This window comes from Colletotrichum acutatum, assembly GCF_030867785.1.
Source record: "Colletotrichum acutatum strain CBS 112980 chromosome Unknown BDZ83scaffold_257, whole genome shotgun sequence".
Classification (NCBI taxonomy): domain Eukaryota; kingdom Fungi; phylum Ascomycota; class Sordariomycetes; order Glomerellales; family Glomerellaceae; genus Colletotrichum; species Colletotrichum acutatum.
In genome coordinates, this window is record NW_026849251.1 from 12,971 (window position 1) to 33,213 (window position 20,243).

Here is a 20,243-nt window from a genome sequence, read left to right on the forward strand (position 1 = left end):
CAAGATCACTCAAAGATTCGAGCCTTGCAAGTCTTTCTTGAGGCTGGTTGAGCATTTTGATGATCCTTGAATGTCAAAGCCAGAACGTGATGACCAAACACGTTAGCTTAGAGTGTCTTGAGCACGCAAGTAAGTGAGAATTGTCTTTCTAGTCACTGTGTACCTAGGTAAAGTATGCTTCGCCGAATTCATCCGGCCCAAAGACAAAATATCGCGCTTCTATAAAGTTCTCGCGTTCTTTACATCGAGCGCAATGTGAGCTCACAGAACCATGCCAGGCACTTTGTGACTTTCTAGCCATGATTCGAATCGAGCTACAAGACCGCAGACATTTCAGCCACGGCTCACAACCCTGCGATTCCTTACACCTTTCCGTCGTGTCTTTTGCAGAGTGGATATGTGGAGATCCCCGTCAGCTACCCCCGCGAAGCCTATTTGTCGATGTCTCGAGGCAGCCTACCGCGCCAATCATGTAACATTAGTCGAGAGAACCTCATAGTTTGACCTTTCTCCTTTCAGCTTTTTACTGCGCAATCATTGAGGCATTCAAAACTAGCCAAGTTGGCTCTAGGTACATGGCCAGTTTGTCGGCCGATTATTTGCTCCAACAAGCCTCAATGGCGGGGTCCCCTCATCCTGGAAGCTAGTGCGTCTTCATTCTCCAGAAATTCCTTGCAAGCTACCAACATACGGACAGAGCTAGGAACGATTTGTGGAGGTGGAGTCTAACACCATTGCGCCCAATCCCTGGCATTAATTAAGATACCCCGTCTTGGGTTCCCACTTGTGTCTTTTCCCGCGATACAGGCATGATGTTCGCATGAACTGTCTCTCTACTGATGAGCCCAGCGCTACCCCGGATATTGAACTCTAAGATCACCATGCACAGAAAAACAAAAGCTCCACCACCAGGCTTATTTAGACGCCTTCTGGTGTTCTTCATCATACGGGTAGTATGATCCAAGCCGTCAATGGTTGAAGAATACGGATCAGCCTAAAATGAGGAAGCTATTACTCTCACCTGCCGGCCGAAAAGTGTGGGGGTGGAGGGCTGGATAACATGTTAATCCTGGAGCACACATAGACGCCATACGCACATGGTAAGAATGTATTTTGTCCTTCCACGTGGCTCTCTCTTCAGCAATCCAACGACTACATAAGGCCTGACTGGAACTTGGGTACGTCGCGTGCGAATGAGGCAGGAGTATAAGGCTCGCTGAGAATCTCGTTGCCCAGCCCCTTCACTCGGACTGGACCCTTGAACCCCTTTGAGGAGCCATCATCTCGGAAAGGTTTGATATTGTAACCCACCTCGACTTGCCTCCACTTCCAAACCTCTCGCATGCCAGTATCAGTCATCATGGCAACATCTAATGTCACAGTTGCCCAAGGGCATCTTGACAAGACCGACACTATCAGCTCCGAGTTTAGAAAAATGGTGGAGGACGCCAAGGCTAGCAACGAGGCCGACGCGCAGCTAAAGGTTCGCGAGGCTCTCAAGAAATACAAGGCTGCCATGTTCTGGGCCATGGTTCTGTCTGTGGCCTTGATCATGGAGGGTTTTGACGGCAACATGGTAATTCATTTCATACAAATAACTTTACTCCTCCACCATTCCTCTTCTCTATGTTGTCGTGGGCTTGACTGACGTACACGATATTCCCTAGATGAGCTCGTTCTATGGACAGTCTCAATTTCAGGCTCGGTTCGGCACCTACAGTGATAAAGAAGGCAAAAATCTCATCCCAACTCAGTGGCAGACAGGCCTGTCCAATTCATCCGCGGTCTCCCAGCTACTCGGTCTCGTCATCAACGCTTGGGCACAAGACAAATTCGGATCGCGCAAAATTCTCATGTTTTTCATGGTTATCATGGCACTTGCTATCTTCATCCCTTTCTTCTCTACCAGCCTGACGATGCTCGCCGTTGGCCAATTCGCTTGTGGCATCCCTTGGGGTGTTTTTCAGGTATGTAACATGACTCTCGCCTTTGTTGCCGGATAAAGTAGTGTCATGAAATGACTTACATCGTATACAGACGCTCAGCACAACGTACGCCTCCGAGCTTGTGCCGACGATTCTACGGCCATACGTCACTGCATGGGTCTGCATGTGCTGGGGTTTCGGTCTCACCATCTCAGCCGGAGTTCTTCGCGTTGTCCTTACTGTACCTGGTGATTGGGGCTGGCGTCTGCCCATCTCGCTCCAGTGGATCTGGCCGTTGCCTCTCTTCGTCGCCGCCTATTTCGCGCCTGAGTCGCCCTGGAATGCGGTGCGCCGCGGAAACATTGAGGAGGCTCGCAAGAGCTTGCATCGTCTGCGCAATGCCGACGGAAACAACGACCATGAGGTCGAGACCACCTTGGCTTACATCCGTTACACCACCGAGCTAGAGCGCGCAGAAACGGAAAACGCAAACTTCATCGACTGCTTCAAGGGCACTAACCTACGCCGCACTGAGATCGTGAGTATTTTTCCTCTTCTGATATGATTACTGCGGTGGTATATGAATACTCGTAGTATGCTATGGGGAATTCAACTGGTAGGGTTCGCTAATATCGTGTCACTAGAACATCGTCGTTTGGTGTGCGCAAATCATGTGTGGCAACGCGATCCAGGGCTTTGCTATCCTGTTCCTTCAATCTGCCGGCTTCAGCGTCGAGCAGTCATTTGATCTCAACATCTCACTCAACGCCTGCTTCATCATCGGTGGCTTCATCTGTTGGCTGCTCTTCCCCCACTTTGGTCGCGCGACTATCTACATGAGTGGCTTAACGTTCATGTTTTTCTCGCTCATCATTATCGGTAGCTTGGGCTTTGCTCACTCTTCCGCGGCCCGTCTCGCCATAGGCATTGTCATGATTGTATGCCAGCTCGTGAACGTCATTACCATTGGCCCTGTCGCCTACCCAATTGTGGCCGAAACACCTTCTGGCAAGCTACGTTATAAAACCATAACTATTGGCCGCTTCGCATATGTCTGCACGGGGATCGTCAACAATATTATCACCCCACGAATGATTTCCCCTGATGGTAGGAAATGTCTCGTTTTTTTCTCATTCTCTTTCTGTTTCATGTTTTCTTGCGTCTACGGCTTCGCGCATTCCTTACCATGACTCTCTCAAGACACTGCACAAACTGGAAATTTGGAAAAGCTGACGTGAATGTCAGATTGGAACTGGGGCGCCAAGGCTGCTCTCTTCTACGCCGGCACCAATCTTCTTTGCAACATATGGTGCTGGTTCCGTCTGCCCGAGACCAAGGACCGCCCTTTCGGCGAGATCGATTTACTCTTTGACAACAAAGTGCCCGCCCGTAAGTGGAAGTACACCAATGTCGACCGTAAGTCTGCTCCTATGCTTGGAAGCATTACCATCACCTCATCTACTTATTTGAGGCCTTCTTTGACTGACAAGTGTATTGATAATCCTGTGTGCAGAGTTTGCGGACAACGATCGTCACATATCGAAAGAAAAACAAGATATTGTCACTACCACAATCGAAAATGCTTAAGAGACCTCCAAATAGGACATGAAACCACACTCGTTGTATCATGTGCTGTAGAGCTTGATAGATGGAAAAGACGACAGCAGTGGAAGTTTACTGGCACTCAGTATCTGAAGGGGAATGGACGCGTGGTACGCACATTTGCGGTTGGATAGGGCACAGGGATAGGTAGATTACACGCAAGCCGAACACCATGTAAACACGGTGCCTATTAGAGAGCTATTCCTACTTCAGTTTTATTCCGATGTAGAAATATGCCGCATTCCTGAGAACATTATTTATACGTCACTACTTCTTTCGCCATCGGACCTCGCGACGCCATGCACTCCATGCACGTACGTGCCTCTGAGCTTTTGATGCCTGCAAAGACGGTGTTGTGAAGAAGACTATAGCTGATTGAGAAGCTCGTGTCATTTCTGGGCTGTGGTTTTTTCTGGGCTGTTATATATTCACAAACGACGTGTGGTCTTCATCAAAATGGCGTTTAGTGCAACGTGGGATCTTGGAATACGAGGTGAGACCGTCGAATCGCCATGCGAAAATGGGTCATCCCTCCTTGAGTGATCTTGTTTGGGGCTTAGCGCAAGATAGATAGTATACAATGATGGTGCTTTCGTCGATAGCTGTCGCGGAGCCGTCCACGGGATTGAGGTGGGGGAGGGGGGGAGGGAGGGGAAGTAGTTGTTAGCACGCCAATAGGAATGGGATTTAAATCAAACTACCATGCACTAGGTTTACTGTTTGTTTACTCGGAAGACTGTGGGGGAGAGTGGTTCTCTCAAAGCCGTGATTCTGTACTTTGCATTAGGCCGGTGTCATCAACGCCATCGGATCTACAGCTTCAAGGGCATGCTGATATGACTACTCGAGGACAGATATCCTCTAGCGTGCGTAGAATGGGTCTGGATAAACCTCGCCCATCACTGGACCAAACTGGGTCCCCTCCCATTAACCAAGCGCGAATCCTGTGTCGCCAACTGCATTCAGGTCCGACTCGTTGCTTCAAATGGCCACAGGTCTTCCAGCGTCGAAGGCTCAATAGCTGAGAATGTATGAACATCTTATTTCTCCAGGCTTCTTAATCATCAACGCTCCCCTTTACCTCCTTACATTCTAGTCGACCTTGCCCTTTCCGAAACTGAACTCTCATCTCGGACAAGTACCAAGTTACAGGAACTCAAACGTAGAATCTCTTTTCCGCCATCCAGCATGCCGCTTAGCAGCGTGTCATTTCAGAGTATCCGCGTGACATCACCATTCTGGGCCAAGTTCCAGCGATGTGTCCGCGAGTCTACGGTGCCTTCTATCATCAAGGCGCAAAAGACCGAGGGCCACTGGGATTGCCTCACATGGAAGAAAGGCCACCAACCGCAGCCCCACGCCTTCTGGGACAGCGATATCTACAAGACCACAGAGGCAGCCTGTAACTTTCTACTCATCCACCCGAACGAGGATATGTTACGCGTTGTGGAAGACACAGTCGACATGATTCGCAATGCCCAGCACCCGGACGGCTATATCAATTCTTTCTACACGGTCCGTGGCATCGAGAATCGCTGGACCAACCTGCGCGATCTCCACGAGCTCTACTGTCTTGGACATCTATACGAGGCAACCGTAGCCTACGAGACTCTCACCAAAAGCGGACGCCTTCTGGAAGTGGCAGTCAAATCCATGCATCACCTCGACTCAGTCTTTGGCCGTGAGGAGGGCAAGAAGCGCGGATATCCCGGCCACCAGGAAATCGAGCTTGGGTTGCTTCGCCTTTACGATATGACGGGCGACCTCTTAGCCCTAAAGCTCGCCAAGTACTTCATTCTAGAGCGAGGCACACAGGACGACAATGGCGAGACGTATTTTGACCACGAAGCCTTTGCACGCGGTGCCGATCCGTACGACGGTCTGGGCAGCGAGGTCAAAGGCTGGTTCCATGGCCCTAGAGATTATGCCTACAACCAGGCTGACCTACCCATACGCGAGCAGACCGAGATCAAGGGACATGCCGTGCGAGCCATGTACTACTACACGGCCGTCACGGACCTTATTCGCCTCGAGGCCGCGTCGGATCCTGATGTGGCCGAGTGCAAGCAGGCGCTTCAGCGGCTGTGGAGGAACATGGTGGACTGCAAGATGTACGTTACGGGCGCCATTGGCTCGTACCGCCAGAACGAGGGCTTCGGCGAAGCCTACATCCTCAACGACCTAGAGATGGAGGGGTGCTACGGCGAGACTTGCGCAGCTTTTGCTCTCATTATGTGGTGTCAGCGAATGCTCCAGATGGAGCTCAAATCAGAGTACGCGGACGTCATGGAGAACTGCCTGTACAACGGCTTTCTCGGCGCCATCAGCTCTGACGGCGAGGCCTTCTACTACCAGAACGTCCTACGAACCAAGACCGGACAGTCAAAGGATCGTGAGCGCTGGTTTGGCGTCGCCTGCTGCCCACCCAACGTGGCTAAGCTTGTTGGGTCGCTGGGTTCACTCCTCTACTCGACCGATGATGCTGAGGGCCTCGTTGCCGTCCATATCTACGTCCAGAGTGAGGTGGAACTGACGCTGGCAGGCAAAGGGGTTAAGCTATCCGTCATGACCAAGATGCCCTGGTCCAGCGAGATCACTATCCGCGTTGAGGGTGCCGCCAGGCTGGCGTTGCGGATTCCTGACTGGGTGCAGGACCAAGGGTACAGCTGCTCTGAGCAAGGTGAGCTCAATCAGGGGTATCTACACATCACCACCGTCCTCGCAGACACTGAACTACGCCTCTCACTTCCAACACCGGCTCACCGGCTATACGCGCACCCTAAGACGGGCAAAGACGCGGTCTGTCTCCGTCGGGGACCGTTCGTGTACTGCCTGGAGGATGTGGATAACGAAGCCGTAGATATTGACCACATCGCCCTGGAAGATGAGCAAGCACCGCAGGAGGGATCGCCTGTATCTGTTGCGACCACTCATGATGTGGTTCCCCTCCAGGTCACAGGCCGGAAGTTAGCCGACGTGGGCGTTGTCACGGGCGAGCCGAGTCGGCTTTACGGTCCTAAGGCGTGGGAATATGATGTCGAGCCACTGCAGTTGACAGCTATTCCTTATTTCCTACGCGCCAATCGTGAAGGCAACGGCGCCATGCGAGTCTGGACGCCAAGGCTCAAGGTGAGATAGGATGGTCATGATAGAAGTTAGGAGTCCGTCAGGAATAGAGAATTTCAATTCATGAGGCAAAGCCACTGCATAATGAAATTGTTTCAACAGACTATCGTGATCGGCTAGGAGCTGGCTATGGTTCTTGCAACAGGTTCTGAATATGGGCAAATATGTAGTATACATGTACTATCAGGGAGTTGAAGTAAATAACCATCGTGAAGAATCAACCATTGTTATGCAAGTTCGTAGTATTGACAGATGGATCAATATGTTTTCATTCAATGAGTCTCATTACGCCTTTAGTCACAAGAACACAACATCGTGGTCGCGGCAAGCTTCTCACTCAAAAGTAAATAAGCTGCAGTAGTTCGCTACGTGTAGTGTTTGAGCGATCTGGAGATGATGATTCAAGCTACTTGAAACATGTAAGCTCTGAGAGGGGACTGTTCCAAAGAAGCGTGACTACTAGGGAGAGCTTTGGATAGACCAGGTCTGGAACAGTTGTGGAAGTTTCTGCTAGACTGTGGGTGGAATGTGGTGACGGTCATGGATTCACTGAGTGAACCCCCACCCCACCTACCTTCAGCCCCCGTACCCACGCGAGGTAATGGGTGCCTTGGGTACTGGCCTGACATGAAGAAAGATAGTTCGTGACTATCGCCATGGAGTGCATTAAGACAAGTTGCGTTGTCAGGATCGATGCATGCGGTAGGCTGCAGAACGCTGCCACCAGTACTGTGCTGTTCCTCGCTCACAACCCCGGGCGCCAGCGCAACTTTCGGGCCTGGGTGTGGGGGTGGAGGTGGGGCTGATCGGGGCGCCGGTATCGCTACTCGGCGAATGACTCTCGATCGGCCGCTCGATGCAGCTCGTTACGACACGCACCTCTGGCGTAGCGCTTGTTCCAATTCACAGATCTGAGTGCCTGGGATACCTCATCAAGCAGGCCTTACTCAACATAGCTCATTTTTCAAGGGACATAAGGGATCATTAAGAAAAGCTTGCTAAATGTAAGTAGATAGTAATTACTTCTCAATCCCAGTGCTGCTATCATCCGTTGTGTTGATACTGCCTCATTCCTTCGTGACACAACGCAACACCACACCACACACCAGACCAATTCTATTAAGACTTGGATTTAAGAGCCGGATATGGGTGAGAAGCAGATACAGACAATTCGATGGCATACTGACGCCCTCAAAATTGACTTTTTGATCAACAAGGATGGCGTCATCTGCGTTGATCGTATCTTGCCAACCACTGTGGAGCCATCTCCACGTTCTTCGCCCAATTTCGAATCTTCTGAGCTTCCGCTCGTCAGTATCCGTGTGAGCGCCGAAGGCAGTGGTGACATCAAGACGGCCAAGACGCTCGTTGACACCACCCTTTCTGACCGACTGCGGTACCAGAGCCACAGAATCATCAAAAGTGACGACGGCTCTAAAGAGACGCTGACTGTGGATTGCAGCGACAATGCCACAAACATTCATGTGGTTGCTAGCTTCACCATTTACGGTAGCATTCCCGTGGTGCGCGCCCAAACCACCATTACGAACCAGTCCACCAACAATCAAGACATCGTCCTCTCCAACATATCCACTCTGATGATCGGTAACATGACGTCCACTTCTGACCGATGGTTTGAGGATTACTCACTCTTCCACGCCAACAGCACATGGTTTCGCGAGGGGCAATGGGAGGAGCGCTCCCTCCCAAGCGTCGGTCTCGACAACAATGGCGTTCTGGAGTTGGGAGATGGCCTCCTGGCTTCGCTTGCCCACTTCGAGCTGAGCTCCCGTGGGTCCTTTTCCACGGGTGGCCATCTTCCTATGGGCGCTCTCAAACAACGAAACAATGAGGATACATGGATGTGGCAGGTCGAGAACAACGCATCGTGGAGATGGGATTTAGGCGACTTTAAGGATAGCATCTACCTCGCCGCCTTTGGTCCTATGCTGAGTAGTCACGGTTGGAAAAAGCGATTGTCACCCGGCCAGTCCTTTACGACTGTTCCAGTTGCTTGCTGTCGCGTCAAGGGCGACGAACAGGCGACGTTTGCCGCTCTGACCGACTATAGAAGGCAGATTCGAAGGCCGCACGACGACATGGAAAGGATGCCAATCATCTTCAATGACTACATGAACTGTCTCATGGGAGATACAGATGAGAACAAAGTCCGCGCGCCTATCTAGCCTGGGTCAGGGCACTTCTGGACAACTATCCCGGCGTCGTGATTGTGACATGCTCTGGAGGGGCGAACCGTCTTGATTACGCCATGCTAGCCGTCCACTCAATCCAGTCTACGAGCGACCAGCAAGATCCCAAGCTCTACGCGGCTATCGCAGCCGCATGTCTAACGGCAGTGACTCCGGAACATAGTGCCAGCTAGGCCTATCCTCAGCCCGGATGGACCGATGAGCTCAACGCCCTGAGCGTCGTCAACAGTATAATGGGCCGCGTCTACCTATCCGGCCGCATCGACCTGCTCAGCGACAATCAGCTGGCCATTGTCAAAGAGGGCTTGGAAGTCTACAAGAGTATGCGAGGTGACCTGCATTACGCGCATCCCACGTGGCCCTTGGGTCTGCCCAAATGGCACGACGACTGGGTGGCCCTTGCCTTGACTTCGGCAGACGGCAAGACTACCTACCTCGCTGTCTGGAGACGAGACGGACCGACTGAAGTGAACATTTCGCTAGAAGATAAATTGAGAACACACAAGGACAGCAAAGTCAGTGTACTTTATCCGAACAGGTTCACAACGAAGGCGGAATTGGACGGTGCGGAATACGTGCTGCATTTGAAGCTTCCGGCGGAACCTTGCGCGCGCATCTTGAAAATTGAGTCACAGAACACCATGAGCTACCTCATTACAGGATATCATCCCGCACCTACCTAAGTACATGTCCTTTGACTTGGGCTCTGCTGAATCCTGCATGGATCAGAGTCCTGCTTGTGGCACGAAACTCATTCAATAGCGCCTCCAAGTACTTCTGGTCAATGACAAACGACATCCAGGAGGTCGAGGCTAGTTTCAAACTAGCTACTCATTTCTACCGCACTTCGTGTGCTCGCCCTTCATCCTATCATCACACAAGTGTCATCCTGATTCCTTCTTCGTGTCTCCGGTTCTTAGAGAATTAGCTTTGGAATCTCAAAACTAAGCCTTCAATTTGAATGGCATCAATCCCGATTATTTCATGGACCCATCGTGACATCTCGTCATTTTGTTTGGAACTCGCAGTCTTATTACTGACTGCATAGCATGGCTTTTATCCTAGTGTTGTCAGTTTGCTCATTGACATCGCTCAGAGTAGAATCCTCAGCTTAATGCACTTGGCCTGCCCGTAGTACTACGGTGGCGCTACTGTTTGCCTTCTCAGACCCATTCATCCCCAGGGAACCAAGGAAACATCCAAGTATAAATGTCGCGCATCGAAGGCCATCGAATGACTAGAAGAAGCTCGAGTCTTGGTACTTCTCCAACCAATATTGATCCCATCTGAAGTTTCAAAATGCAACCGAAATTCATCGCCCTCACTGTTGGCTCCTTCTGCGGTGTTTTTGCAACACTTCCCAGAACATTTGAGCTTCTTGTATTCCAAAACGGCCAAAGAATTGGCTGCATCAACGGGTACGGCAACTTCATCACGGGCAGCTTGGCTTGCTATCCATTCAACACTGTCGGAACCCCTGTCGAGAAGGTCGCCATCCGTGGCTACGAGCCCTGCAGCGTAAGCAACGGCAGTCTTGTCTGTTATCAAGCAGTCGGGCCGTCATCTCTGTACGGTGTAAGTGAACGCTCCACATGTTTGCAGTCTCTGTGAAGTACCATTCTGACAGACAACATCAGCTCACCGGCGCCGACCTTGATCTCATCGGCAACGGTACACTATTTTCGGCAGATTCGTTGCCCCAGACATCTGATAGGGTCGGCGTTCCTGTAGATGTCGGTGATGATGGAATCGGTGCCATGTCTCTTCAGGTTAGAGGTCTCAGTGGATGAAAAACAGTTGCGACATACGAAGCTCAGCTGGAAGACGCCCAAATGTATAATAGGACGCCCCTCCGTAGTCAATTTTGACAGGACATTTCAGTTCTCACTTCTTTTTCAGAACAGTAGTATTACAGTGAAATATCACCAGTAGCGCCCATGACCATAAAGCCGAACGATTTTGCCCGTCTCCTCAAACGTATTTGAATAAAGTCAAGACGAGGTACTTACTCGGCCAAGACAATCCATTCTTCACTTCCCTCGCCAGCCTTTGATTCCACAATCAACGAAGGCTTTTCCAGGACTCCGGTAGGCTTCAACAGATATTCCTCGCTCCAAGCCCATCCGCCAGCTGTTGAGCATCATGTCAGCATTCTGCCATGCAACGGTTATCACTGGATTACTTACTTCGCCACTGGTCAGGCCAGCATCCAAATATTCCTTCTGTGAGATGTATGTGGCCAAATGAATTGTACCGGTAACCGAAGGCTGTAATCGAGATTTCGTGTTTCCCGGCTTCTAGCTCACCGAGATCTAGCTTCCTTGGCTGCAGCGCAATGTGCCCACTGTTCCCCTTCCATTGAACCTTGATGACGGGTGTCGCAAACTTTGGAATCGAGAGAGTGACAGCCGACCGAGACTTTAGCGAGAAGCTGCAGTTGTACGTCACGTTACCAGCATAAAATGGATGACCTTGGGTAACTACATCGCCCCAACCCAAGCTCTGTCTTCGTTCACATAGTATAGGCAGATTATTCTTCAGCTCGACACTGAATCTTCCTAGCAAGTATATCCTCTCTAGGTTGGTCAGCACACCAAAGGGCATACTGAGCTCAATGATGTTATTTCCCTTGCGAATCGTCCTCTTCGGGACCGAAATCGTTTTGATATCCTCGTCGACCCACCAAGAGAGTCTTTTCTCCTCGACTGGCAGTTTGTGGCCGTTTACGGCGATTCTCGCGTTCTCGGGATTTTCCATTGCGAGGTAGGCTGGAGTCTTGATAATGACGGTGGAATCAAACTCGAATCTGAGGTCAACATAGACCTTTGCTGCTCGCTCTGACTGCGGGACGGACCAGGGCTGCTTCCAGGCGGAACCCTTAGCCGGGATGCGAAGCCGTCCTCGAATTTCATTGTCGATCTTGAGAATTTCCTGTCGTGCAGAGTCCTCCCATGGATCATCGTCGATTCTGTACATCGCGTAGTCGAGCATCAGGACATTTGGCTCTGAGAGCACAACTTCTTCGAGCTTGAGCTCCGCAGACGCATGTTCAGCTGGAGTTAGCGCTACTGCTTCTTCGATACTGACAAAAGACAGTTCTTCCCCTGGCACGGGGTAAAGTCTCAAGAGTAGACTTGCGCAGCCTTCAAATCTGTGATCGAAGACTGTCCAACCACCTTCATAACGAGCTTTGTGGTGATGAGTTGAACCGGTGAAGGTATCCAAAACCTCAACGTCCCAGTCGCCCTTGATATTGACCAGCGTGTCGTACGGATTATTTCTATCCGTGTTGCAGATGAAGACAAATCTTTCTTCCTCATCCTGGCGCATCTGATAGAGGAGGGTATCGGTCGGCCCCCCATCCTTCGAGTCGATCTTCAAGTCACGATTCCCTGATACCGCAGAGAGGATATCGCTTTGACCCCAAGCCACCTTAACCGACGGCTCGATGTCAAGGCTAAGATCCGGCGGCGCAGCCTGAGCATCAATGAGAACCGGGCCGTCACCAGCGATGATGACTGTACCCCCAGCTGCAGCGAACTTTTTCACAACTTCGAAGGTCGATGACCGAATAGTTCGTAGGTTCGGCAAAATGACGACATCATACTCACATTGGCCAACCTTGAGGGGCTTCGAGACATCTTCGCCGATTTGATTCGGGAGAAGGCTCTCGGAGATGAAGTCAAAATCAACCAAGCCATGCAGAAGCCAGTTTGTGAGCTCGGCAAAAGCCTGATCACGGCGACCAATCTCATCGTCGCCGCTGTTGTTGGGACCGAAGCACAACCAAAAGCTCTCAATGGGGTGGATCACCCCAACTCGCGTAACAGCCTTGCCGCGCGTCAAGGCGACACCAACACGGGCGAAATGGTCCTCGACGTAACCATACTCTTTATACCATGGGCTCTGATATCCAATGCTGGCGGGATAATCGCGCTTGCCCTCACCTGCCATGCTGACCCAGCTGAGGTGCTGTACGCGGAACGTAATGCCCAGGGCCGCGTGCCAGTCTCCGCAGCCCTTGTGCCCTTCAAAAGTGAAGTACCAATGGGTGCACCCATAAATCTCGCTCATAGCGCCACGAACACCATTCTGGCGGGCGACGCTCGTGCACTGCTTCGCGGTGTTGTACTCGACCCAGTCGTTCAGAAGATCCATGCCCGGAAGCGTCTGGTTTCGGTAGCAGCGCATTGCTTCGCCGTGGGCAGTTGTCTGGGAACGGAGGGTGGGTTCCTCCATCATGTGGCCGTTGAGAATGATCTTGTTCTTTCTGCACCAGTCTGCCAATAGATCGAGGAATGAGGTCACAAATCTCTCGCTGACATGGTCATGGAATCGGTAGCGGGATAGACTCGGGGTATCTCCCGGGAGATCCCAGAGCAGTTCCGGGATGCTGGCAACGAGATCTGCATCCTCACCATACGTCGCTCTGAATGTGTCGGGCAAATCTGCCGTCCATGGAAGAAAGACGTCCTCCACTCCTGTCGGGCTTGAAAGTTGTGTCTTGATAGCCACTTGAGGTTCATCGGTGAAAATACAGGGCACCGTCGTGCCAAATTTGTCGCCAATCTTATTCTTGTAGACCTCGTGGGTGCTCTCCAAGAAGCGGTTCATGGCCTCGGTGCTCATTGTATCGATGTAGGTCTGCCCGTTGAACCAAGATGACGGGGGATTGATCTCGACATATGCGTACCAAACTCTTCCACCTGGTTCAGCATCCTCACCCTCCTCGAGTTTCTTGTTCGACTTCAGGCGGCCATTCTCATCGAGTGTGATTGAGAAGCGTGCCAAGAGGTATCCCTCTTCACTCCGGCAGGCCTGTGCTGAACTTGGGGCGCATCCACTAAAACTCGTGTGAGATGGATTCAATAAAGATGGCCTAAGGACTTACCCGCCAAGCTCAACAGAGCCATATGGATACGGCGTGAACAGAATGTGCTTCGTCTTGTGCTCCGGGTACTGCTTGACTACCTTGCCTCCAGCAACGCCGGAGGGCCACCGATCATCGTCATATCTGATGAGTGTCATCAGCAATCTCATCAGAAAATCATCGGGATTTGCGGTTACTTACAAGCAGGCAAGCATCCCTTTACTCTCCGCATACTCCACGCAGTCCCGCACACGGTCCATGAACTCTGGACCCATATACTCGGTATCCAGTCCGGTCCGGACATGCATGTGGAAACCCCCAATGCCCATCTCACTGAGATGGTCAATCTGACGAAGGAGCTTCTTCTTTTCCAGCTTCGTATTCCATGACCACAAAGGGCACCCTCGATATTCCGACGTTGGGTTCTTGAAGAGGTCCTGACTGAATGGCTCGGCCGCCTTAGGGTACGTCAGTGGGTTCGCCGTCTCCTCCGGCCTCCCGTCATCACCCCGGCCGGCGGCCTTCTTCGGCCTGTCATCCTCAATCGCGACAAATGATGAGTCCATATCGTGGGGTTCATGCACAAGTCATTCGAGCTGGAGCTTGGGCAATCAGATTAGATGTTGTGGTAAGAATAATGAGCTTGCATTTCATGCCGCAGACTTTCAGGCACGCAGGGAGGCTTTGTGATCTCATGACTTGTTTCAACCTTAGCGCAAATCCCCGCACGCGAAGACACACCGAAGCTTTCGGCTGAAAACGGCGGCGTTTGCTGACTGAAAACGAAACCTTTCCCCCTTCAAATCGGGGGTTTTTTTTTTGTACGTGCAGGCGACATGGAGCAATCCCTGAGAACGAGCGTCTACCAGATAGTATGAGCAAGGGCTGGAGGCAAATCGTGGCGTCGCTGGCGCATGCACTGAACCTTCACCTGAGTTCGGTGAGCCAATACTCACTTCAAGCCCCAAGAGCCGCCCATTTTGAAGGACTTTTCAGGCATCTTGGGCCCAAACTACCTTGTTCCTCTCTGCAAAGTCGCGAAACTTCTTTGGCTGTTTTCCAGTCACCGCAAGGACGACACTGTTCGTCCGGTTCTCGCTGCCGTTCTTGATGGCCGTATCCAACCCACCCATCATCTCCGCGTAATCCCGCGGCATGCCCTGAGCGGCATAACGGTCCACCAGTTCCTGTGCTGAAAGGCGTTTGTGCACAATCTTTCGACCCAAAACGTCGGAGAGTATGCCAGCGACCTGCCGCGGAATGATCAGCAATCAAAGTTTTCGAATCCTACTTGAAAATGGCGCCGCGCTCACCTCGTCGTAAGTCAGTAATTCGGGGCCAAGAATGAGATACTCGTCATTCGGCGCGTCCTCTTGAGTGAGTAGCTGGAACGCACAGGCAGCGATGTCCTCCGTAGCCACCCAGGGGATCTTGCCGTCGGCCGTGGCGGAATACACGGTGCTCTCATTGATAACTGCTAGGCGGTGATTTTCCTGCTCTGCAAAGTTTTCTGCCCTCTTATTAGCTCACTGGCCTCACACTATGATGATGAACACAGAATCTCACGTTGGAACCACGTTGGTCGCAATGCAGCCCATTCCACCTCGCCCCTGTCGCCAAGCTCCTTCAGGTACGCATGCGGCCGTCCCATGGCATACCCATTAATGTCAGGCTCGACTGGGCTGCCGCTCAGTAGCACAAATCTCGTTGTGCGACTCTGGATCCTCGCTTGATCAATGAATGACCGCATCGGCGGGAGCATATCCATCACCGGCGGTGCTACGAGAAAGATGCTGGCGGCGCCGAGGCCTAGGACCGTAGCCCACGTCTGCTCAGTCTCCCAGTCAAACGCGACGGCATGGATGTTATCGGCGTCCGGCTCCGTTGTGGAGGCCCCGCTCCGGGAACTTTGGTAGACGGGGGTTGATGTGCGTGCGAAAAGCTTCGTGATCTGGCGACCAACCTTGCCGGTGCCGCCGAGAATTAGGATCTTTTGAGTTGTTCTTGTCGCCATATTTGATAGAAGGGGGAAAGTTCTGTGAGAAGAATCAGATCACTTAAGGCCTCTACAGCTTTATTTATGAACCCACAGCCCAATGGTTATGATCACCGCCAGGTTGAGGGGATAAGCGGAGCTAAGGGAGGAACCCGTCGCGGATTTAAGCCGCTCGATCACCAGGAAGCGAAGTCGAATCCTTCGAGACCTTTCGGACTCTGTCACTGGGCTTCGAAAATTTGAAATGTGATAATCCCTTTTTCTCTCGATGTTTGATCTACATACCTGTGTAATGATCAAGGTTGGACGAGAGCTACAAATGTGCTGAGGGGTATGATTCACGCCCTGTGTAGATCCGCTGCACGTCTGCGTCACTTGCGACGTGCTGGTCACCAGTTTCGGCAATAGGAGGATGCGTCCTCCCCATCTCCAAGCGGCGAATCCCAGCGAGCTGAGATGATGAAGATATAGTCACGAGATTCGCAATCAGTTCGGAATGTTCGCTACTCATTCACTGAAACTGTGTATACATGCCGGTCAAGTACGTCTGGTACTTGAGCACATGAGATAAGCACGTCGAGGCCCATGTAGGCGACGACGGGATTGATGCCAGAAGATTCCAAATGAAGTCAAGCGTAATTCTCGTCTAGGTAAATCAAAGTAACTTTTAAACGACCTTATATAATGGTTATGTGGGTTTTACCACGTGAGGGTATCTCAGAGCCTCTTCTTCATGCCCATTGCTCCCATTTCAACAGAACGACAAAGCTTCACCCAAAGACACAGCCATTCCCCTGCTGACATTGTACTTGCAGTTCACAATGCCACTCGTATCTAACTTTTTGCAATCCACCAACTCCAACTTGAATCCCCCAAGCGGCGTGAGCGCCGAGTCCGGCAACATTCTGGTTCCTTTCCTCAGCATCACAGGCATGATCGCCGTCTCGACGGAGTCTAGGATCCCCGCATCCAGACACGGCCCCGCCAGCTGCCCGCCGCCCATGAGCCAAATGTCCCGGCCCTCCGCGTTTTTGAGGTCCGCCACGTAGCCGGTGAAGTTGTGCGATACGATAGTCACGCCTGGGTGATCGTCGCTACTCAGAGTCCTGCTGACAACAACCAGGTTCTGCTTTGGGTATTTTCGTAGAGGGTTTTGCTCGCCCATAGCGAACATGCACTGGTATGTCTTGCGGCCCATAACAAACGTATCGAATTGGGCATAAAGTGCTTGAAAGTCGATGTTGTCGTCTTGTACGATCCAATCCGTTGACCCATCTGGGGGCGCGATGAAGCCATCGAGTGATATGGCAACATTATATCGTAAACGTCGCTGTGTTTCTTTCATCCTGAACTATAGACTTCGAATCTGCGTGAGATACTATCACGATGCACTTGCTTTCTGGTGCGGACACGAGGGGAGACCCCTTATAAATGCACGATCACAATCTGATCTCTCATGACCTGCCAACTCGAAAACATTGGCAAAGAGACACTGAATCAGATGCCATCCTTGGCACGACGAACGGACATCCGAGTTCCAGGGTGCCATGTGATGTCATTTCCTCCAACCGTTCGTGCGCGGCCTCCGCTGATTTGCGAAGCGGGCCGCGGCGATCCGAGTACGGCCGTCGCCTACACGCGGCCTCCGCTGCCGGATGGGAGACTGAGTAGGAGAAAATCCGGAACGTATCAGGCATGCTTACCTGAGATTTCCTGTACTGTCCAAGGTAAGAAGCTCGGTGAGAATCGACTCTAGTCACGGCCGTTTCACCTCGGCGGACAGCGAAGGATTGTTTCATGATGTGTAATCTTCTTGTGGCTTGTGAAACTTGCACGACCGAAATCGCGACGTTGCAAGCCCGATGATCGGCCAACTTTTATTCTACGCAAATTACTGAGGTACTGCATGGCATAAGGTTCCTTTGCATCCGTACTGCTTTGCAGTTGTAATTGACTCTCTTTGTCTCCCAGCATCCTCAAATTTGGGTTTCTACGGTAAGTACTCGGATGACACATGCGGTTGGACGAACTTCCCTCTCGCCTAATTTTTCTTGGCATCTGCTGTTAGTGAATGAGTGAGCCTACCACCAAATTACTAACAGCCGAAAACTCTTCACCTCCCCTTGCCGGAGCCCGCATCCGCGATGGCCTCACAGCCGCCGTCGGGCACCGGACTGATGTCGGCCGACCAAGCCGACCCCGAACCAGGCTCCGGGACACCTCCGGAGCCGAACCCCACCTCAAGAGCTAAGCGACGCCGCGACGCCGAGGCACAGCCGACCCGGCCCAGCCTAACGGGAAGCCAGCTTGATGCCACCACCGACGCCCCTACCTCGGCCGAGGGGCCCGCAGCCTCTACCGCATCTGCTCCGAGCGGATCTGCCACAGGGTCCGTCTTGACAGCCCTTGCAGAAGAAGCTAGACAGTACGAGGCACGGAAAGACGTCTTTCTGACCATTGCACGGTCCGTCGACAGCGTTGTCGCCAGCTTTGACGGTTCTAGAAAGCAGATCGCGAAAGAAGCCACTGCCTATGTCATTCAAACCCTCAAGAGACTGATCAATCACGAGACAAGCCCAATAGCGGCCCGGAGTTGGGCGGCTGTCGTCGCACCGATGGCGGGCAACACCACTGCGGCGACCCGGAGCGGCCAGAGCTGCCAGAGCTCTGCCCGCCCGAAGGCCACACTCCCCGCCGAGGATCAGCCGCAGGCGCAGCCGAAGGAGGACCTCCGCATCTTTGCCCGCGTCCCGGAAGAAAGCTTAGCGGCCGCTCGGAAGATCGCACCGTTCGCCGTACGACAGATCGTCTGTAAGGCCGTTGGCCTGGGGCTAGCGGACCTTCCCCACGTCTACCATATCAGCACAGGTTACTCTCTGAAGCCGCGAAACAAGCAAATACAGGAAAGACTACTTACAAGTAAGGCAAAGCTGGCGGAATGCCTCGGCGCCCACCAAGTCGAGACGCCTATCAAGTGGCACACATACGTTGTGCCGCGATGCCCAACAAAACTACACAGCATTGGCGGGGACGTCCTGGACCCAGCCACACTCGTTGAAGATGAGGTCTTCGCACAGACAGGACAGAAGCCTGTCCTTGCTCGACCGTCCCGCCTTGGGCCCAACCCAGTCACGAACGAAATATCTTGGCTCATATCATTCACATCAGAGGTCACGCCCTTCAGGCTCTTCAACCAAAGCGGCAGATCTCTGCCCATCAAAAAACGAAGGACGCTCATCCGACATGACCCCGGCTGCCAGGGCTACCACGCCAACCGGTTCTGCGGACGACGACCGACTTGCAGCAACTGCGGAAGACCTTCCGACTCACACGAAACGGGACCTTGCATGGCCAGGCCCCAGTGTCCCAACTGCTGCGGCCCCTTCCAAGCCGGCCACACAGACTGCCCAGCGAGGCCCTCGGTCGTAAACGGCGTCGTCTCCCTTCCCGGTCGAAAGGAGCGGGCTCGGATCCGGAAGGCCGGCCAGAAAGCATCGGACACTCTGTACAAGGCTACTCGATCCGACAGTAGCCAGGAGGCGGCAGGCGTCCCTACCTCCACCAGCCAGAACCAGCAACCCGGCGCCAAGCGCGCGCGCACGAGAACGCCCTCCGCAAGCTCGATCGTTTGCCTCGGTGACGGAAGCACTGACAGCAGCAGCATGGATGAAGACGAGGCGGACGAAGGCGAAGGCGAAGACTCCCCCGACAACACCTCCATCGACCGTCCCGTGCTACCCATGCCAAGCAGGAGCCAACGGGCAGCACAGAAGCCAAACTACAACGTCGCGAATGCCTACACCCACCTCGAACTCGACTCGGAGACGTAAGCCGAGAGCGGCGACCCCACGGATGCTACGCGTTGCGCAGGGCAACGTCGGAAAGATCTCCCCGGCGCACACGGCTTTCCTGCAGCTCTGCTGGGAGGCTCAGATAGATGTGGTCCTCGTCCAGGAACCCTGGACGGGCTGGAAGGACGGAAACGTGCAACTGAACACGCACCCGGGTTTCGACTCTTTCGTCCCGGTCGACTTCTGGGACAGCGAAGGAACCAGACCAAGAGTATTGACCTACACACGCAAAGGGATAGGGATGACGGTGGAGCAGCAGAGGCCTGTCCACACGAGAGACGTACTGTGGCTGGTGGTCGACAAAACGACGACTATCGTCAACGTGTACAGACAACCCCGCGACCCCCACAGCCGCACAACAGGGATACTGCTAGAACTCAAACCCCCGGAGCGAGCTTTGATCGCGGGTGACTTCAACGCGCATCACTACTCTTGGGAGCCCGGGACGAGGAACGGGAACCGGGGAGATGACATTGCAGGCTGGGCAGACGGCCACAATCTCTCTCTTATCAGCGAAGTTGGGGTGGCAACCCAGGATTGCGGACATGTCCTGGACCTGGCTTTCTCTAATATCCCTTTTGCGCACGCGCAGGTCAGCCCACAGCTACACCCGGGAGCTGACCACGAGGCCATCGTGGCCGTCATACCACTATTCAAACGCCC

General features: G+C 52.7%; 7 protein-coding genes across 7 annotated transcripts; 4 read left to right on the top strand and 3 right to left on the bottom strand.

Moving 5' to 3' along the window:
• Positions 1 to 1,360: 1,360 nt before the first annotated feature.
• On the top strand, positions 1,361 to 3,512 carry BDZ83DRAFT_724988 (putative MFS alpha-glucoside transporter; the record flags this gene model as incomplete). Its single annotated transcript, XM_060512710.1, has 6 exons — positions 1,361 to 1,576; positions 1,668 to 1,967; positions 2,038 to 2,463; positions 2,570 to 3,032; positions 3,171 to 3,341; positions 3,439 to 3,512. 6 exons carry the CDS (start codon positions 1,361 to 1,363, stop codon positions 3,510 to 3,512), a joined length of 1,650 nt encoding a protein of 549 aa, XP_060357492.1.
• Positions 3,513 to 4,715: 1,203 nt separating this feature from the next.
• BDZ83DRAFT_594813 (uncharacterized protein) lies at positions 4,716 to 6,665 on the top strand (the record flags this gene model as incomplete). Its single annotated transcript, XM_060506737.1, has 1 exon — positions 4,716 to 6,665. One exon carries the CDS (start codon positions 4,716 to 4,718, stop codon positions 6,663 to 6,665), a length of 1,950 nt encoding a protein of 649 aa, XP_060357493.1.
• A 1,133-nt stretch (positions 6,666 to 7,798) lies between these two features.
• On the top strand, positions 7,799 to 9,546 carry BDZ83DRAFT_758709 (uncharacterized protein; the record flags this gene model as incomplete). Its single annotated transcript, XM_060515075.1, has 2 exons — positions 7,799 to 8,821; positions 9,037 to 9,546. 2 exons carry the CDS (start codon positions 7,799 to 7,801, stop codon positions 9,544 to 9,546), a joined length of 1,533 nt encoding a protein of 510 aa, XP_060357494.1.
• A 616-nt stretch (positions 9,547 to 10,162) lies between these two features.
• Positions 10,163 to 10,653, top strand: BDZ83DRAFT_758710 (uncharacterized protein; the record flags this gene model as incomplete). Its single annotated transcript, XM_060515076.1, has 2 exons — positions 10,163 to 10,438; positions 10,501 to 10,653. The coding sequence occupies 2 exons, from the start codon at positions 10,163 to 10,165 to the stop codon at positions 10,651 to 10,653; spliced, it is 429 nt and encodes a 142-aa protein (XP_060357495.1).
• Positions 10,654 to 10,847: 194 nt separating this feature from the next.
• BDZ83DRAFT_216821 (family 2 glycoside hydrolase) lies at positions 10,848 to 14,354 on the bottom strand. The gene is made up of 3 exons (XM_060501737.1): positions 13,935 to 14,354; positions 13,755 to 13,877; positions 10,848 to 13,706 (listed from the first exon to the last, which is right to left on the bottom strand). Exons 1-3 carry the CDS (start codon positions 14,297 to 14,299, stop codon positions 11,042 to 11,044), a joined length of 3,153 nt encoding a protein of 1,050 aa, XP_060357496.1. The 5' UTR covers positions 14,300 to 14,354; the 3' UTR covers positions 10,848 to 11,041.
• A 53-nt stretch (positions 14,355 to 14,407) lies between these two features.
• Positions 14,408 to 15,790, bottom strand: BDZ83DRAFT_798051 (family ergot alkaloid biosynthesis protein). Its single transcript, XM_060515914.1, has 3 exons — positions 15,300 to 15,790; positions 15,047 to 15,243; positions 14,408 to 14,983 (listed from the first exon to the last, which is right to left on the bottom strand). The coding sequence occupies exons 1-3, from the start codon at positions 15,745 to 15,747 to the stop codon at positions 14,726 to 14,728; spliced, it is 903 nt and encodes a 300-aa protein (XP_060357497.1). The 5' UTR covers positions 15,748 to 15,790; the 3' UTR covers positions 14,408 to 14,725.
• Positions 15,791 to 16,359: 569 nt separating this feature from the next.
• Positions 16,360 to 17,222, bottom strand: BDZ83DRAFT_644452 (riboflavin biosynthesis protein RibD domain-containing protein). Its single transcript, XM_060509755.1, has one exon. The coding sequence runs from the start codon at positions 17,072 to 17,074 to the stop codon at positions 16,481 to 16,483; it is 594 nt and encodes a 197-aa protein (XP_060357498.1). The 5' UTR covers positions 17,075 to 17,222; the 3' UTR covers positions 16,360 to 16,480.
• Between the last annotated feature and the right edge of the window lie 3,021 nt (positions 17,223 to 20,243).